This window comes from Gymnoscopelus braueri, assembly GCF_963280865.1.
Source record: "Gymnoscopelus braueri genome assembly, chromosome: 7".
Lineage (NCBI taxonomy): Eukaryota > Metazoa > Chordata > Actinopteri > Myctophiformes > Myctophidae > Gymnoscopelus > Gymnoscopelus braueri.
Genome location: NC_137608.1, coordinates 50,462,004 through 50,480,114, shown reverse-complemented (window position 1 = coordinate 50,480,114; position 18,111 = coordinate 50,462,004). Strand labels below are relative to the sequence as shown.

The 18,111-nt window shown below is 41.9% G+C and overlaps 1 protein-coding gene across 1 annotated transcript in view; it reads left to right on the top strand.

Moving 5' to 3' along the window:
- The window catches only part of mrpl1 (mitochondrial ribosomal protein L1), an 18,798-nt gene extending 783 nt beyond the window's left edge, over positions 1 to 18,015 (top strand). The window contains exons 2-9 of the mRNA XM_080433273.1: positions 8,320 to 8,428; positions 9,165 to 9,432; positions 11,458 to 11,541; positions 12,500 to 12,571; positions 13,441 to 13,552; positions 14,022 to 14,122; positions 15,095 to 15,176; positions 17,848 to 18,015. Of these exons, the coding sequence (XP_080289399.1) occupies positions 8,320 to 8,428; positions 9,165 to 9,432; positions 11,458 to 11,541; positions 12,500 to 12,571; positions 13,441 to 13,552; positions 14,022 to 14,122; positions 15,095 to 15,176; positions 17,848 to 17,954 (935 nt within the window). The 3' untranslated portion in view covers positions 17,955 to 18,015. The remainder of the gene's footprint in view (positions 1 to 8,319; positions 8,429 to 9,164; positions 9,433 to 11,457; positions 11,542 to 12,499; positions 12,572 to 13,440; positions 13,553 to 14,021; positions 14,123 to 15,094; positions 15,177 to 17,847) is intronic.
- The last annotated feature ends 96 nt before the right edge of the window (positions 18,016 to 18,111 follow it).

Genomic DNA, 18,111 nt, shown 5'->3' with positions numbered 1-18,111 from the left:
TTGGAAAGGGCAGTTATATAATACAGCCGTAGTCCTAGAATGACTGATATTCCATACATTAAATGTACTCCATATTCTTACACAGCACACTCGATGCATTTTCAGAACATGCATTTAATCTCCTATTTTCTATGAGCTACCGCATTCTTTGTGACCGGATGACATTCACGGCAGCACTAGTGTCAACGCATGTCAACTTCCTCCAGTGAGAGCATACCTAAGGTCCTTGGTTTACCTATGATCCTAGATGATCCTAGATCTATGCATTTAATGTATTACCTCGTGTTTACCTTGCTACTGTAAATCGCTTTGAATTAACCCAGTTAGACCGGGAAAGAATCGGTGTCATTTTTAGATTTATTTGACTATTCAAAAATAGCAGATATACAAGCTCATAGCGCGGCACCGAGTGCCGCGCTATGAGCTTGTAGATCTGCTTTTTTTTTTTTACAAATCTTTATATTTTTAAAACAAACCTTTTTAACTCAAATCTTTGCTTCTGGGGGATTCTACAAATGTCTTCTAAATCCTAAGTTTAAAAAAAAAAAAAAATATGCTGCTAAAATATCAGTGGTAATCAAACTTTTCTCTTCCCATCTCAAAATATTTTTTTCGCTTAAAAATAATATACATATTGAAAAATTTGTAAAAAATATCACTTTTTTTTATAGCAGATCTACAAGCTCATAGCACAGCACTCGGTGCCGCGCTATGAGCTTGTAGATCTGCTATTTTTGAATAGCCAAAGAAATCTGAAAATGACACACAGATGCGTTCCCAGTCTTAAAGGGTTAAGAGCGTAGCTGCTAAATGCCTAAATTGTAATAATCATGTTGGCTGCACTGTGATCCAGGTGTGAGTTCACACACCTGATCAACATCAGACCCCCACACTTGGGAAACATTGAGAGGGGAATGTTTTTCCAAGTCGCTGTTTTATGTAGGAGCAGAGTCTCCAGCCACCCCTCTGCTATTAACACCACCAGCACTTATTCAAAGAACAGGAGCAGCATAAACCTGCATCGTATTTATTATTTTATTTGTTTTGCTTTTTATCAGTCGTTGTGCAAATTGATGCCTCCCCGGCCCTCACACACATTTCTGTGTGTTGTCACCGCTGTTGTATCCCACTGACTCACTCCCACCGGGGTGACGCGTAGAGAGCCTTCCATCCTACTCCTCCCGCCCAACACTCCCTGGAGTCCCTGCTGACAGGTTCCGCCCCCCACAGCCAGTAGGAGTACGGGCAATGACAAATATCACCCTCCCTGCCCCCCGGCTTCCCACCCCCGAACACTGTAGGGCAATTGTGTTCGTATAGACGCTCGACAAACGCATTGGTCATGGGATGCGGTAACACGCCGTGCAACCCCTTTTTTGAGCTGGACCACGCGCACGCACATGCATAGATTCAAAACGACCTTAACCCATTAAGACCTGAGGCGATTCTTAATTTTTTTTTTTTTTTAAGTTTTTTTGAAAAAATAAATAAAAAAATGTTTCACGATTTTTCAAAAATAGCAGATATACAAGCTCATAGCGCGGCACTCGGTGCCGCGCTATGAGCTTGTATATCTGCTATTTTTGAATAGCCAAAGAAATCTAAAGTGACACAGATGCGTTCCAGGTATTAATGGGTTAAATTCACACCTCAACAAAGTTAACAAAGGCTGCCGACCGCCGGTTGTCACACCAGCACGAATTAACATAGTACTAGCATAGAAACGAGCCTAGATATGCATATAAATTGTCCAATGTGTGACCTGACCTGTAGTGTAGGTGTTTAAGCGACGTGCACGTGACATCATTAAAATAGTAGTCTCGCGTCACCAGACAACTATTCCACAATCTCTGAATGCTATATATAGAGTCTGGAACTCCACTTCCCGAAATCTGCTTAACGGAAGTTGTTCTATGCTACTCAGACCGGAAAGACATTCGACCAATCACGACGCGGTGCCCGCAGACCTGTAATCCCAGTGGAAACTAGTCTCGCGTCACCAGACAACTATTCCACAATCTCTGAATGCCATATAGATTATTAACACTGTGGATTAGACAAAGTTCAGAGAGCGTTGACTCGAAAAGAGCTTTTGAAATCTCCATTGCTGCTAACAAACCAGCCATCTTCAACACTTGTTGTTTTGATTCCAGTCGGACTCCTTTGCGCCACTGCACAATGCTAAAACGGAAGTGGGTAGGGGAGGGGCTTCCGCTTTCCCCTTAAGCATGATCAGAGCTTCCGAGTCCCAGACTGTATGCCGGAAACATTTGTAAATTGTGGGAGGCAACAGTCTGGCCACGCGAGACTTAAAAATAAAATAGCGTCCCACCACTAACAATACAATAATTTTGAACATCTGTTCAAACATCTGTTCTTGAGAGATTAAGGTTGGCTGTATGCTCCTTCTCTTTGAGATGCAGTAGAGTGCCATGGAGGAAGCTAAGTCCACTGCCTCCATAGCTGTGACGGCACAGATCAAATTTCTGTTCTCAAACAGTTCCACTGCTTTGGGGCCCATGAGGTTGGTCAGCTCCTCTTGGAATACCAGGATGAAAACCGCTAGAGCCACCCGTGGTATGAGAAAGAACAGGGAACGAAGAAACCAGCTGTCTTTGCTAGCTGCAGACCATCCCTGGTAGATGATAACGACCTCGTAGATGATAACTGATAGGTTCTTGATCGTTATCTTAAACCCCCTTGCTGTTGATCACACACAGATAAAGAAAGACACGTGACACACGAGATCTCTTTTACTCGTACGAGGATTGTAAACGACCATGTATCTCACTGGACACGATCCCAACTTACAATGGCGCATCCTCCCCTCTGCCAAGCACTTTATTATCAAAAGACAGGAGAAAGGAGGAGACAGTGGAGTGGAATTCTACTAGCTGATAAGGACTGTCAGACATATTACACATTGGATTAATACATTGCAGGAATTCAATTAAATGAATACAAATCAAAGAAAGAACTTATATACACACATTATAATATATATCTCTGTACACAGATATTATAAACTGGTCCTAACATTCCCTCCTGTTGTTCATTTAATTAATACTTCTGAACATCAATCACATTTTTCTTGCCTTCACATTTCAAAATGAACATCATAACAGGATTTTTATTAATCAACCCAACAACTCAAACATTTGCCTCTTCGCTTCCAGTGGCCTTGGGACTAACTTTCTATGTCACTCTCAAATAGGGCTTGAAAGGAATAACTAATGGTCTTGCTTTGCGTCACTAACATTCTTGGAATTAATGTCATCTGAAATAAAAAAAACACCACATGTCCTTTTTATCAGAAACGCAGACCCCTCCACTCGCAGCAGTCAAAAGGTCAAGAGTCCATCTATTCTGGACGGCCATTAACGACGCTGACTCAAACTCACGGTTTTGGGCCTCTTCAATTGTCATTGTAGCATTGAGGAACAGGCTACGTCTATAGTTAATTGTCTCTACACGTAACATAAGCTTTCCCACTCCAAGATGGGGAAAGAGAGACAAACCAACCTTATTGGCACGGGATTACCAGTGAGATTGTATTTTTCTTACAACCTCCAATTCTTAGTTGATCTAAACAAACACGGGGGAGTCAGCATTAATGTCTGTTGACAATTGTGTTCGTTGATCTGACCCTTCTTCACAGAGCCAGCGTGGACATAACAAAGGTTAGGCTTCCGAGTGACATACAGGCTTAACAGTGCTATTTAGGGCGTATTTCAACTGATGGTACGGTTTACACGGCAACTAGCTGCTGTTAGTTCAAAGTCATTTTCTCCCAAGGCTCACCAGCGATATTGGATTTCGAGGCATGTCACTTCTCATGACCAGTTGTGTGAAGCAGATATATTTATATGTGTGCAAACATAAACATTCACATTTTAGTCGATTTGATTAGCGTAAAAATATACCCAGCATTTAGATTTAGACGGTGAGAAACATTTTCGTCAACACTCCTCGATTTACGAGTAACTTTAATAATACAAATATATAATACACTCATAGAAATTATAAAACTCACAAAAATACCAGGGGTGCAATTCTAAGTGTAATAGGAATGGGGATGGGGAATATTCTAATGGGAGTCTTCTCCAGGTTTGGGTCTGACCTGAGCGCTATCAGCTCGGCCCCACCCGCTGCTGGCTTTTTCACTCCTATTACTTAAATATCTGATAATGTTCGCACCAATTTACAGTGGCCTTTTGTGGATCCAAATAACACGTTTCACAGCAATTGTGTTGGTGACCAGGACTCGGAACGGACCCTCTCAGCGCAGAGTTGGTCCTGGTCCTTTCGCTTGATGATCTTTATCACGGCATGCAGATCACCAGTGCTTCAGTCCCTGTAGGGAGAGAGAAAAGACTAGACGGATAATTTGCACTTTGGACTTTATTCGCTTTTAAATAAAGTAAACTTCCAGTTTCCAGTATGGACTATTTTCATGTATGGCTCCACTAATGTGATGCATTATGGCTATGGCCGTTTTGACACATCTGTACTTCAATCTAGTTTTACAGTATCATCACTTTTCAAGAAGTGGAAATAATAGTCTTACATATGGCCTTTCGTTACCTTTTCATTGTCTAAAAACATGTACAAAACTGTTTAGCATAATTTTGAAAATTATAAGTGTGAAAATGCTGCTTAATTATATATTATATGTGTACCATCCCTCCTGTTTGAGATATGACCTATGGTCATGACTCAACTTCAGATCCTAAGTGTGAAATGGTCTGTGTCACTGGTGGCAGACATAACAAATAAAAACTCCCAATGTGAAGCGCGACTAGGTTCCTTTGCTATCTTATCTACATAAGCGCTTCCCAGGCGTAAAAGTGCCTCTGCTAGTCTACTGTGCAGCAAAAAAAATAAACAAAGTAGAAAATGCATCTTGGCAACGAACTTTAGTGAGATGAGGTTCAGTACATATCAAAAATTTACACAGGTTCCAGGTCTTAATGGGTTAGTTAAGAGACATTTGGAGTAAAAACCTAGAGGCCTTAACATCTTTCAGTTTGGACAAAGGGATTAGTATGGTCAGGCTGAGTGAGTGGCCTAGGAAGCTAGATGCTTTATTGCCCGTGACCTTCAAGTGCTTTAAGAGCTTACTTGTGGTTTTCCACACATACCTCACGTGTGTGGGAGATTCTCCCAAAATAAATCAACACAAGAGATTACGTGAGACAACTGAGAAACGTGGCCTCAAAATTTGCTATTTCCCTTGAGAAATTGGCTGGACTTAACAAGCCCTTGTGGAATACTCAAATAAGTAGAAATACTTAAAAAATTTGTACAGATACTTTAAAGTTCCCAAACTGAGTAAAAATACTCTAAACTGAAAATTATTTGGGCTTCTCCTGTTCTTTCTTGGCTGGACTTCACACGCACACGCACACACACACACACTCACGCACAGGCAGGCTCACTGGAGCGCACACACACACTCCAGTAATCAGTCTCTGTCTCTCTGTCTCTCTCTCTCTCACGCACACATGTGAACACACACACACATGCAGACAGTCAGACAGACACACTCACTCCTCTCACACACACAGTACCTGACACTCTCCAACGTAAGTGACGTCATTCCACATGCTTCAAACACACACAGTCTTTTCGGTACATGAAACTACACACATGCACGTATACAAGCACACACGCACGTCATAACCCATTTGTTCACACTACTGTTGCTACCCTTCACACTTTACATATAGTACATATGTATTACACCCAAACACCACATTCACTTACAATTCATGTACACTAACACCTGAACACACATGCACACTCTCTCTCTTCCTCCTTTCATGCAGAAAAATAACTTCTAGGTGGACTGTACTGCCATGTACTGTGATTCTCATGTTGTTACTAAAAAAAAATACATTCATCCACACACATACATACACTCTTACTCTCATTTAAACATCACTCCTTCCATGTCGTTGTGCACCACGACATGGAATTTTGAAATGTTTAAATGATTACTGCATCTATGTGGGGCAATTCATACAGATCACGAAAAATGCACAATCCACTCTCTCATTTACACATCTTTTAGACAAAACAAAACATGTTCTTCTTACTACAAAACTCTCTCTCTCTCGCTGTCGCTCTAATGCGCACAGCCTCCTACCTTCTTCTCTTTCTCGCTTCTCTAATCTCTCTCATCATTCCAACCATCCACTGTTGTGTTTGATCTACAATCAGCCACAAAGTGGCCCATACAACCACACCTAAAACATGAGTTGGGGGCCCTTGGTTGGCCTTTCTCTTTCCTCGTATCATCCCATCCATGTACTGTTGTGCTTGATCTACAATCAGCCACAAAGTGGCCCATACAACCACACCTAAAACATGAGTTGGGGGCCCTTGGCTGGCCTCTCTTCTTGCCCTGCTTTGGCTTATCTCCTTCGTTGGTAACATCGACTACAATCACTTGTTTCACAGGAGCACCTGTATCTTCTTTTTCCTTCTCCATATTAGCAGTCAATTACTATTATGTGGGTGAAAACTTAAATATGTGTGGTTCTTATAATGTTCTGTTCAATGTGTAGAAATTATTTTATTCACTGTAAAGATCTTGTTCTTATCCTAACTGAGTGTACAGTATTTCAAACTTTATCTAGGCACTGCTGTATACTGGTCAAAAACTGTATCACACCCAAATATTCACCACGTTCACCACGTGTTGGACTAGCCCAGGGGATCAGCTAACTTATCACATTCAAACCACACACCGTACACCCCTGAGAGTCTTATGGGGGTTATACAAGATATATAGACTAAACATAGACAAAAGGATCATGCCCTGGAAGGTCCACCACGTGTCGACTTGCCCCAGAGGATAAATCACTGAATCCTCTGGAGGGAGTTATCAGACTCTTTATCTTATTAACTACCGTGACTCTCTCTTGAACTCACACAAAACTCGTTCTCAGTATACTCTTGCAGCTAATAAAATGCAGTGGCCCCCGCCACTACAACACAACTATAACTGTAGTTGCTTATCTATGCACAACTACAACACACTTGTCAATATTACACCTTCGTAATAACAACAATATGTCCACACAAGGACCACACTTGTCAATATTACACCTTAGTAATAACAACAATATGTCCACACAAGGACCACTTACATGTTTCTTATAGGCGTGTGATCACGTTCAGATTTCGGCAGTCGTTCGTCGAAGAGAAGATTTCGGACTGGTGAACACCGGCCTGGTGCGACTTTACACCCCAGGGCTTGCAGGACCCTCTTGGATCTCTGGCTATCGATAGACTTGCGATGCGTCCTCTTCTCCTCTTCCAAAAACGACGTAGAAATCCGACACGAAGGACCAGTGAAATGATAGGTTCTTGATCGTTATCTTAAACCCCCTTGCTGTTGATCACACACAGATAAAGAAAGACACGTGACACACGAGATCTCTTTTACTCGTACGAGGATTGTAAACGACCATGTATCTCACTGGACACGATCCCAACTTACAATGGCGCATCCTCCCCTCTGCCAAGCACTTTATTATCAAAAGACAGGAGAAAGGAGGAGACAGTGGAGTGGAATTCTACTAGCTGATAAGGACTGTCAGACATATTACACATTGGATTAATACATTGCAGGAATTCAATTAAATGAATACAAATCAAAGAAAGAACTTATATACACACATTATAATATATATCTCTGTACACAGATATTATAAACTGGTGATAACGACCCCCGCAAACATCAGCATGTAGCTCAGGAACTGCTCCTGTTGCGCATCCCCGATTTGACCGGGGATTCCCTGGCTGTAGGATTCAAACAACGTCATGCAGAGAGCCGCCCAGAGGATGCCACTAAGGACAAACACGATCACTCTGATCAATCTGAGGCCGTATTCCAAACCTCTGAGGCCGTATTCCAAAACTTTCATCCTGTTTCTGCGTTCTCTACCGGTGTGGTGTTTAAGTCGACACTTGGAGGGTGTTACTGTAGATCGATCCGCCTGTCTATTGAGACTTACACAGCTTTTATACTGCTGCCCTTGTCATGACGATGATGATGTCACTCCCAAATATGGAGTACCGTGTCAGCCATGTCCAAATATGGAGTCCATGTACACTCTGACATACTCTGAGTAACCATGGCAACCCGGATGGTATCAATATGATGTCATAGCACTGACGTCATACACTGACCGAGACTCCATATTTGGGCATGTCTGACACGAAACACGTATGTCGGTTTTGGCCGATACTCGCCTTGTTGACTGCCATTGGTTTATTAAATAAGATGATTGTATTTGCCTGTTTGTCCAGTCTTAGGGGGATGTCAGAGGCGGCTGGTGAGTGCTGGTGGTCCCACCAGTGTAGTTGTCCCACAGATGGTGGCAAGGTGTGTCCCCACGAGGACCTTCGCTGCTGTCAAGTGAGTCTACCATTCCTCCTTTTTACTAAAAGTATCCCAAAACAATCACTGAGCTCACGGTTATGCAGTCAATATGATCCATTCAGGGACAGAACACCATAACTCCCGATCCCGCCGACCTTTGCAGTGTCACCCCCCCATCTCTCTCCCCTTTTCCTATCAGCCTACTTTCGTATCAATAAAGGCAGAAAAAGCCCCCAAAAATATATTTAAAAAAAATAAAGTAACGTTTTATTCATAAAAATAAGTTCCAGATTGCAGCTTTAAAAGATAGATACACACCAATGATCAGAAATCACCAAACTATTAATTTGCTCTTTTATTCGAGGTAATGAATTGTTTTGAAAAGAAAATCACGTCCCTTTATCGCTGCATAATATTTGCATTCAGTGTGGATGTACTGTTGACACAAACAACAGTTTAAATGAATGCAAATTAATGGCAGAAAGTAAACGCTGCTGGTGTGTAAGGACCTTTCAGGCCTTTGCAGACGGGTGCGATTTTTTTGCACGGAAAAAAACGGACAATATCATTTTTTTAAAGAACACATGGTTCTCTATGACCTCATGCACACTGGCTCCGAATTTGCCGTGCGGCAAGTGGCTGCGGCGATGCGTATATTTTTTTCAATCGAACCCAGTTCGATTCGTGCGTCTTTTCGCATGCGGTAAAAACTGACTGACTAATCGCACCCTGTCTGCAAAGGCCTTTACTCTGGTGATTTTACCTTTTGCAGGACAGCGAGAAAAGGCAAGAAAGAGGAACCGGAAAAGGAGGTGAAGAAAGAGAAGAGGGTGATCGACGACAAAGACAGACACAAGCCGTTTGGTAAGACGGCGTGGTTTCCCGTAGACGACGTGTACGTGAGGAGATTCTACCCCAGAGACTTGTACGATGCCACCGTGGCCATCGACATGCTCAAGAGCTTCCAAACGTTGGACTTCACTCCCCTCGACCAGCCCGTCTACGCCGACCTCAGGCTGGACATGAAACTAGAAAAGAAGGTGATGTTTGTGTTTACGGCGTGACTCTGAAACTGGGTAGCCATTCGTCTGTGTGTCTGTCCTGTCCGGAGGGTTAGGTTATCCTCGCAAACTGCTGGACCAATCGGCGCCAAAGTTCTCATGCACTCATGTCACTAGGCTAATGTAGCATGCTAGCGGTATTCTACAGTACATAAGCCTAGTGACAGTTTGCATAAGAAATGTACTGTTGTTCTCTTTACTTGCATGAATATATTTTAAACGTATAATGGAAGTCAATGCAGCTTGGATTGTCCAAAGTCCTTTCTTTGCCAGTTTGCCACAGACTTTGTCAAAGAAGACCGTGCGAGTCCCTGTGTTAAGCTAGTGTACCACAGGGGAGCTCCATCCTATGCTTGCTGGACAGCAGCTGCTTGAGCAGAGCAAACACCATTACAAAAGACTGGCATTGAATCTCTAATTAATCCCATAGATTGCCCATGTTAATGCACAATGTATACTAGTGTATATGTTACAGTATGATTGGAGAACCAGTACGATTGAAGAATGCGCGCTCGTTTTTACCACCCACCCAGCACTAGAGGGAGCCACAAGCCAGGCTTGTGCACAAACATATATGGCCACACACACACACACACACACAGTCACACACACACAAACACACACGCGCACACACACGCGCACGCGCTCATGCTTTTTTTGGTTTATTGAAAGCAGGACTGTTTAGATACTTTTATTGTGTTTTGGCTTTTGTTTTACTTTCTCCCTGACACACACACACACACACACACACACACACACACACACACACACACACACACACACACACACACACACACACACACACACACACACAGTGATCCATGAAAAGAACTATTCTGTCCCTATCGGTTTACAAATCAAACAGCGCTGAGTCGACTAGTGGAGCGTCGGCCGGTCACCGCGGGCACTCGCGCGCGCTTCCTCGGCCTCAAGCTCCACTAAGTCGGCGCGCCGTGCGTGTGAACGCGTGTTCAGCGTTCCCCTCATAGATATTATGGTTCCCCTAGCGTAGCTTCCTGGTTGCTATGTGGGGGGGAACAACAAAAGACAGGTCTCCGTCGGCGCATCAAAGCCCCGCCTCTCCGCGCTCTCCTTCTCCTCCTCCTCGGAGGAGGAGAAGGAGAGAAGGAGAGGACGGGACGGTTTAAAACGCGAGGAGGAGGAGGAGGCTCCTCTTCCTCGCGAGCCTCGCGTAATAACCCCCCGCCTCGCAGCGCCGTCCTCCTCCTCCTCCTCGCGAGCCTCGCTAATAAACCCTGTCTCGAAAAGCCCCGCCTCGCCCCGAAGGAGCCCCGTGCCTAAAAACGAGCGCTCTGTCTTCAATCGTACTGGTTCTCCAAACGTACTGTGACATATATACAAATATATCAGCTGCGTTATTATGCCTGTGCTGGCTGTGACTGATGTCCGCCAGTGGGTGGTGCTGTTTTCTGAAGTTACTGGGAGGGTGCCTTTATTTTAGGACAGGTGTTTGAGATTTGTAATTAAGTTCCTGCTCAAGGTGTGCTAGGTTTATGATTAGCAGGGCAGCGCATCAGTTTCAGTTTGGTGTTTGAAGGCAGACAGATGTCCTCTGTTTTTCTTGTGTGACAAAGCATTGTCTGTGAGTATTATTATGTCTATGTTTATGATTACGTATATCAAAGTAATGTTCATTTATGGTATAATTGAATCCAATTGATGATGTTTTTGTTATAATTGTATTGCAGTTTTACTCCTGGATTTTGAGTAAAGAGAGTTAACACCTGATACCCTTGTCCGGAGTTATCTTTCTGCCTAACTGCGCCTGTCAAAGCAGTGAGGGCACCTTGTCACACTAGCATTTCACGACTTGTTTGAGTAGTGACAAATACATTCTCTTGATTCTTAGTTCTTTCCCTGATTCTTTAAATAATTGAGAAGGGCCTAATGGATGGCAGTGAGTGATGCATTGTGGTATTTTGCGCTACTTCATATCAGCTTCACCATACCTGACTTGATGTGTCTTATTTTATTGTCTTTCAGAAAAAAGTTGATGCCTTCGTCAGCACTGTGCACTTACCACACCCCATCAAGAAAGAAACAAACAAAGTTATAGTTTTCACAGAGGTAAAGGTCTTTATACTTACTCTGTTTCTATCACTGCCTTTTAATGTCATAGACAAGTATTTCATGTATTATTGGAATATTGTTTTCACATTTTGCCAGGTAACACTTTACTGAAAGGTTGTGTCTATAATGCATACTAATCACATGTATAATGCACTCATAAGGCTTCATATCAACTTTTAACAATGACACTTTATAACTATGATGACTAAGTTATGGTAATTATTGAACTTATTATGCATTATGACCAGCACTTATAATACTGTTATGCATAATTATAAACATTTACAACAAGTGTTATAGAGCAGCGAAGTCTGGCGTAATTTACAGTACGCATCCTACCTGGGTCACGTTTTTTCCCCCCCATTCAGAATTCCCATAGACTTGTTTAATATCACGTCAAATAAGAACTGTGTTCTAAAAATAAACGAATGATCCCGGCTGTTTGACTCATATGGATATGAAGCATCAACTGACGGCGAGAAAACGCTAATGTTACTGCCGTTGAATTTGTTCCATTTTCGCCAGAAACGGACTGTATCAAATATAAGTGACTGACTATCGGTAACAATACAGAGCCACCTCCCTGACAATATCCCCGGGACAGTTTGTTTATTTTTGAACCACAATTCTTACATGAGACGATTCTAAGATGACCCAATGTTATTCTCCATAGAGAAATTACTTCCCCGACACAGGAGATGAAGTCCGGACTTCGGTACTCTATAATGCCTTATAAAGGCATTATAATGCATTATAAATGTGCTTATAATGCGTTGTAGACCAGACCTTCAGGATGAATAAAATAATGTCGATGTATCCATTTGTGTGTACAAATTGGTTCCATTTGTAATCTTTCAGAGTTAAATGTTCTGTAGTGTAAGTGATATACGTTTTTGTAAATTTGTTAGAAATGTACTTACTTAAATGATTTTTTAAAATTTGTTTTTCTTGGTAGAATCCTGATCAAGTCAAAGTGGCTCAGGAGAGTGGAGCTGTTGCTGTGGGAGGAGCCGAGCTTGTACAGCAGGTGAAGTCACAACAACCATATATTGTCTTAGATCGCCATCTAGTGGCTGAACATGTTCTTGTCCATAGCACGTCTGCATACACACCTGTACACAGTCAAATCCTCAGTGTTAGTTTAACTCTGAGTGTACAAACGGAACCAAATGGATAGTTCTGTCGTCTTTCCCCTACACCACTGGTTCTCAACTTGGGGTCCCCAGCTAAATGATTGATAGTTAAGAACCAAATGGACCCATACGGGTCTATAACTCGGAGCTAAATAAACACTGAAGATTTTACAGTGTAAATTGGGTTCCCAGAGATATATATTTGTTTTTATCAAATGGGGGTCTGTGGTCTAACTCGTATCAAACTGGGGGTCTTTAAAATTAAAAAGGTTGAGAATCACTTAAAGGAATAGTTCACCCAAAAAATTACTTACTTTCTATCAATTACACACCCCATGAAGCCTTGAATTCATGTCGCATTCCTAAACCAATAAATTGATGACCGTGTGTATTTCCGGCAGGAGACACAAATAGTCTCCTTTGTGTCTCCTACCGGATACATTAGCCGGTAGGAGGCGGTAATCAAATTATTGGCTTAGGAATGCAACAAAAACTGGGGTGTGTAATTGATAGAAAACTATTTTTTGGGGGGTGAATTACTCCTTTAACTACTGTAGAAGCTATTCACAATCGGGTGCAATTATATTTATCATACAAAATGTATTTTTACCAGAAGGCCAACTTTCTCCTGTGTGCTGTCCAAGTGCTGACCAAATGCAACCACCTCTGACAAAAAAACATAACATTTTATACAAAATAAAATAAGATAAACATAATAGAGCTTTAATGTCCTGCATGTCTTCTTCTCTGTGTTCTCCCCCAGATCTTAGACGATGAAATCACAGCAGACTTCTACGTGGCGGTGCCAGAAATGCTTCCTAAGCTGCTGCCGCTGAAAAACAAACTGCGCAAGAAGTTTCCTAAGAGCAAAAGAGGTACATAGTGTAGCAGTGCACCTGTCCTTGTGTGTCTCTCCTTTCTGATTAACCAGGAAACCATTAAGACCAGGAAAGCATCTGTCATTTCAGATTTTAACCACTTTAACCATTATTTTATACTTACCGGTATATTAAAAAAAACATGACCATTTTTGCTAATCTTTGAATATATATATATTTTTAAGCAAACATTTGTAAAATATTTTGTTCCAGTGACCTCCAGAAGCAAAGATTTGAGTTAATAATATTCGCTTTAAAAATATAATAGATCTGCTATTTTTGAATAGCCAAAGTATAAAATAATGGTTATATCTCAAATCTAAAACGACACAGATGCGATTTTTCAAGCTAGATTGGGGTCCCAGAGATAAATGCATAATCAAACCGGGGGGTCCTTGGTTGAGAATCACTGAACTAGTCAAGCTGCTAACCATGCTGTCTGTCTGCCTCTCTCTGTCACTCACAGGCTCTGTAGGGATCAACATTCCCAAGATGATGGCGTTGTTCACATCAGGTCACGAGTACGTGGTAGAGAGGGACTGCTACGTGGTGACGCAGATAGGCACGGTACGTCCCATCACCAGTGGTGTAAAAAGTACTCGCATGTTTTACTTAAGTAAAAGTATCAATACTGCAATGTAGAGGTACTCTGTTACAAGTAATTTAAAAATTAAAAAATTACTTGAGTAAAAGTACCAAAGTATTGGCATCAAAATGTACTTAAAGTACCAAAAGTAAAAGTACTAAAATGTTTGAAAATAGCAGATGCGACGCGTTGTGAGCTTGTAGATCTGCTATTTTCAAATAGCCGAGGTATGAAATAGGGCTGAAGTGGTTAATGTATGTTTCATAATATCATAATTTATATCTGAAAAGTAACTAGTAACTAAAGTTTTCAAATAATTGTAGTGGAGTAAAAGTACAATATTTGCCTCTGAGATGTAGTGGAGTAGAAGTAAAAGTACTGAAAATTGGAAATACTCAAGTAAAGTACAAATACCTCAAAATTGTACTTAAGTACAGTACTTAAGTAAATGTACTTAGTTACTTTCCACCGCTGCCGAACACCTTAAAAAGAAATAGAGGCCTCGTGAGCTTGTAGGTTGGCCATTTTCACCAAATGTTCGCCTATTTTTCGGCAAATGTTGATGTATTTTGAAATGCCCAGAATAGGGAGGCTATAGGGTTCATAATGGTTTAACCCATTGAGACCGGGAACGCATCTGTGTGTCATTTCTAGATTTCTTTGGCTATTCAAAAATGGCAGATCTACAAGCTCAAATGAGCTTGTAGATCTGCAAAATAAAATTGTAATAGTGAAAGTTTGTGCAAATCTTTGAGTATATACAGTATATTTTTTAAGCGAACATTTGTAACTCACATCTTACGTCCATCACACGCCTCTCTTTACCTAGAAGTATAAACAGATAGAATATTAGGCATAAAATATACAGCACAAACATACGATGTAACACATAAAGCATTCATTCATGTTGCACTGTGGTTAACGAAGCATTGCTTGTTTTCTGTGTGTTCCAGCTGGACATGCCCAGAGAGCAGATCTTTGATAACCTGCAGACCGTCGTGATAGACGTGTGCAACCATCGACCGGCCACTTTCGGTATGTTCACCCACAGACCCATGCATAAGTCGATAGGTGAAGTGCAGCCATAATGCCATCCACAAGAGAATAATGCTGCGGTTACCGGTAGTTCTTTTGGAAAACATGTTTCGTTTAGTCTCCTTACTTGTCGTTACATAAAAAAATGCATTGTTTGTGACGAAGGTAATGTATAATTAGTGACGCCCACAGATGTGAATTCTTTCATGGGAGCACTGGCTCCCACATAAGTCCAGCCCTGCTCCAACTGGGACTTATTTATTTACCGTTGTAGCAAGTCACACATCAGGGCTTCCACAATCCCTCTTTTTAGCTGAGTTACTGAAAAGAGAGCTGAGCCAGAAGGCAAAGCTCTCAATCTACCCGGTCAATCTTCTTTTCCTACTCTCACCTATGGTCATGAAATGTGGGTCATAATCCTTGTATTTACTCTATTAATCTGTAATATACTACAGATTAATAGAATGGGTCATATGGGGGTGAGGTCGTTGATGGGCCATTTGCAGATACCTCAGGAAATCTCCCTCTTTTTCCCATTCTAATGTTGGTAGGTATGGAGTAAACAGGTCAGGTAGTAACAAACGGGGATAAATATAAGTGTTAAAGTGTTAAATATAATATAAACTACCAGAAACCAAAGGAAATTCAGGGTCATGCTTGGCCTGCCCGGGATTTGCATGTTGTTCTGAGGTACAGTTATAAATATAGTCTACAACAACAATCTGTCTCTATTAGTGTGGCTAAATATGAACAGTCAATCCACCGTAGATAATGAGACGTATACCAGATAGAAATCTTCATAGTAAATAGCCTAGTGGTATATAAAGCCTACAGCTTCTGCCGATCTACAAGAGCTTGTAGATCTGCAATTTTTGGTGCGCGACACCCGCACGCAATTTCATTAATTATACCTCAGGCTTCAAGTAAAACAAGAGCCAGCTTGCAGCGCCTGGGCTTCTGCAAACACCGTCACCCAAAAGTGGTGATTTTCCCTGGGAAGCAGCGGCCCGCTCGCAACTCATGCAAAACACAGCTGAAAAACGAAGCAAGAACAGACAAGGACACTCGCACAGCAACACAGAGTACAATTACAGGTTCCTTTTGGTGTTCGTTTCTGGCGTGCATGCATCGTTCGCGGTACAGCGGTGGCTGCTTTGAAGTAGCTCAGTCAGTCCTCCGTTCCAGCTGTGTCATCTTAATAGGCCTCAGAGGGATTTTTGGGGGATGAAGGCACACAAGACAAAGCAAACGACACCTGGGTTTTTTCCTTCACCCCTCTCTAATTCTATGCCAAGAAATGTTGCACCGTAAGCTCTGCACCGTAAAATCCCCTGTGTTCATTTGAAGCTGCCATATGCAAGATTTATCTCCTACCTGGGAATTGAACCCAGGTCTCCTGCCTGGGATGACCTAGCCTCGGTCCCAGCCTCAATCATCTGCGAAAAGAAGAGCCTGGTCACAACCTTAAGCAGCGAGTGTCTAGGAAGTCCTGAGTGGGTAGGATTTCCGTCATATGCGTTTCCCCCGGAAACAATATTTTTTGACCAATCACAACACTCAGATACAGATTTGTAAAGCATCAACATCATTTCCTTGGGCGGTACTTCCGTCAAATTCAACCGTTTCCGGTTGTCACTTCCTAGACAACCAACAGCCCAGCTCTTGCCCAGCGTGGGGATGACCTATCTTCTACCGCGCTCTGACGAGACGGAATCAGTGCTTGGCCCCAGGGGAGATATTGCACTTATGAGCTTAAGGCAGTACTACTGTATAGGTGTCCGACCAGACACCAGGGTCTAAATGTCTCAATGGAAGAGTACGGAGACCACCTCCAACCACTGTCGCTGCACGTGTTGTTATATTGTCTAAACATACTCTACGATACAAATAGGTTAAAATTATGTTTTATTCATTCAAATGAGTTCTCGATTGCAGCTTTAAATACGTTAGCAAACTTCTGCAATAATATTGCAATTATACATCAACAACCAATGCAGATTGGTTAAAATAACACGTAATGCCTTGTAGATTAGCACTTTTTCTGTGACACCATTGTATGACCATAAGTGGCTATCTAATCAATTTAGTCGATCGCTCCAATTGGTTGATATATAAAAAATTACAATACAAATTCAGATGAAAAAGCTTTTTGATGATTCAATTAATTAGAAAAGGGATTGATAGAATAATCGCTAAGAAAATAATAAATGCCTATAGCCCTAGATATAACGTCCAGCTCTATATAATCATACATTACTATGGTACCTTGTTGCCTCTCAAGCCTAATTTATGCTCCGTCGCACGACAAGAATTGCAGACCCAAGTATGGATCGGGCTTCACTTTTTCCAGCAGATAAAGGTGGTGTGTGTACACATGAAAGAATAGACGACTTTGATGTAGTGGACAGGTGCATGTGACTGGACCCACACATATTATTTCATCACATTCACACACTTTGTTTGAAGATGTTTCGCAACACTATACCTGTCTGGAAATAACAGCCAATTCTCTCCTCTCACCCCTCTCTTTTTCTGGTTTCTTCCCCTCTCTCTCTCTTTGTGTCTCTCTCACTCGCTATGTCTTTCTCTTTCTTTCCCTCCCTCCCTCTCACACTCTCCCTCTCGTCCTCTCTCTTTATCTGTCCCTTCTTCCCTCTCTCTCTCTCTCCAGGGCATTTCATAGAGAGGGCCATCATTTCAAGTCAAACCAGTGAAGGTCTTTGGTTCAAAAGTGAAGATGTCTTACCACCGCCGCCACCACCAGAAATTGACAATTAAACCAACGTGTCCGTATGTGCTATTTTGTATAACTGTTGCATAAAGTAAAATAAAGTAATAATTAATGTGGCCGTGTCTCGCCAACCAGTTTGTAATTCAACAATAATTCCTAATTAGTCTTCTTAATCATTGATGCCTTAAAACGGGGCTTTAGGAA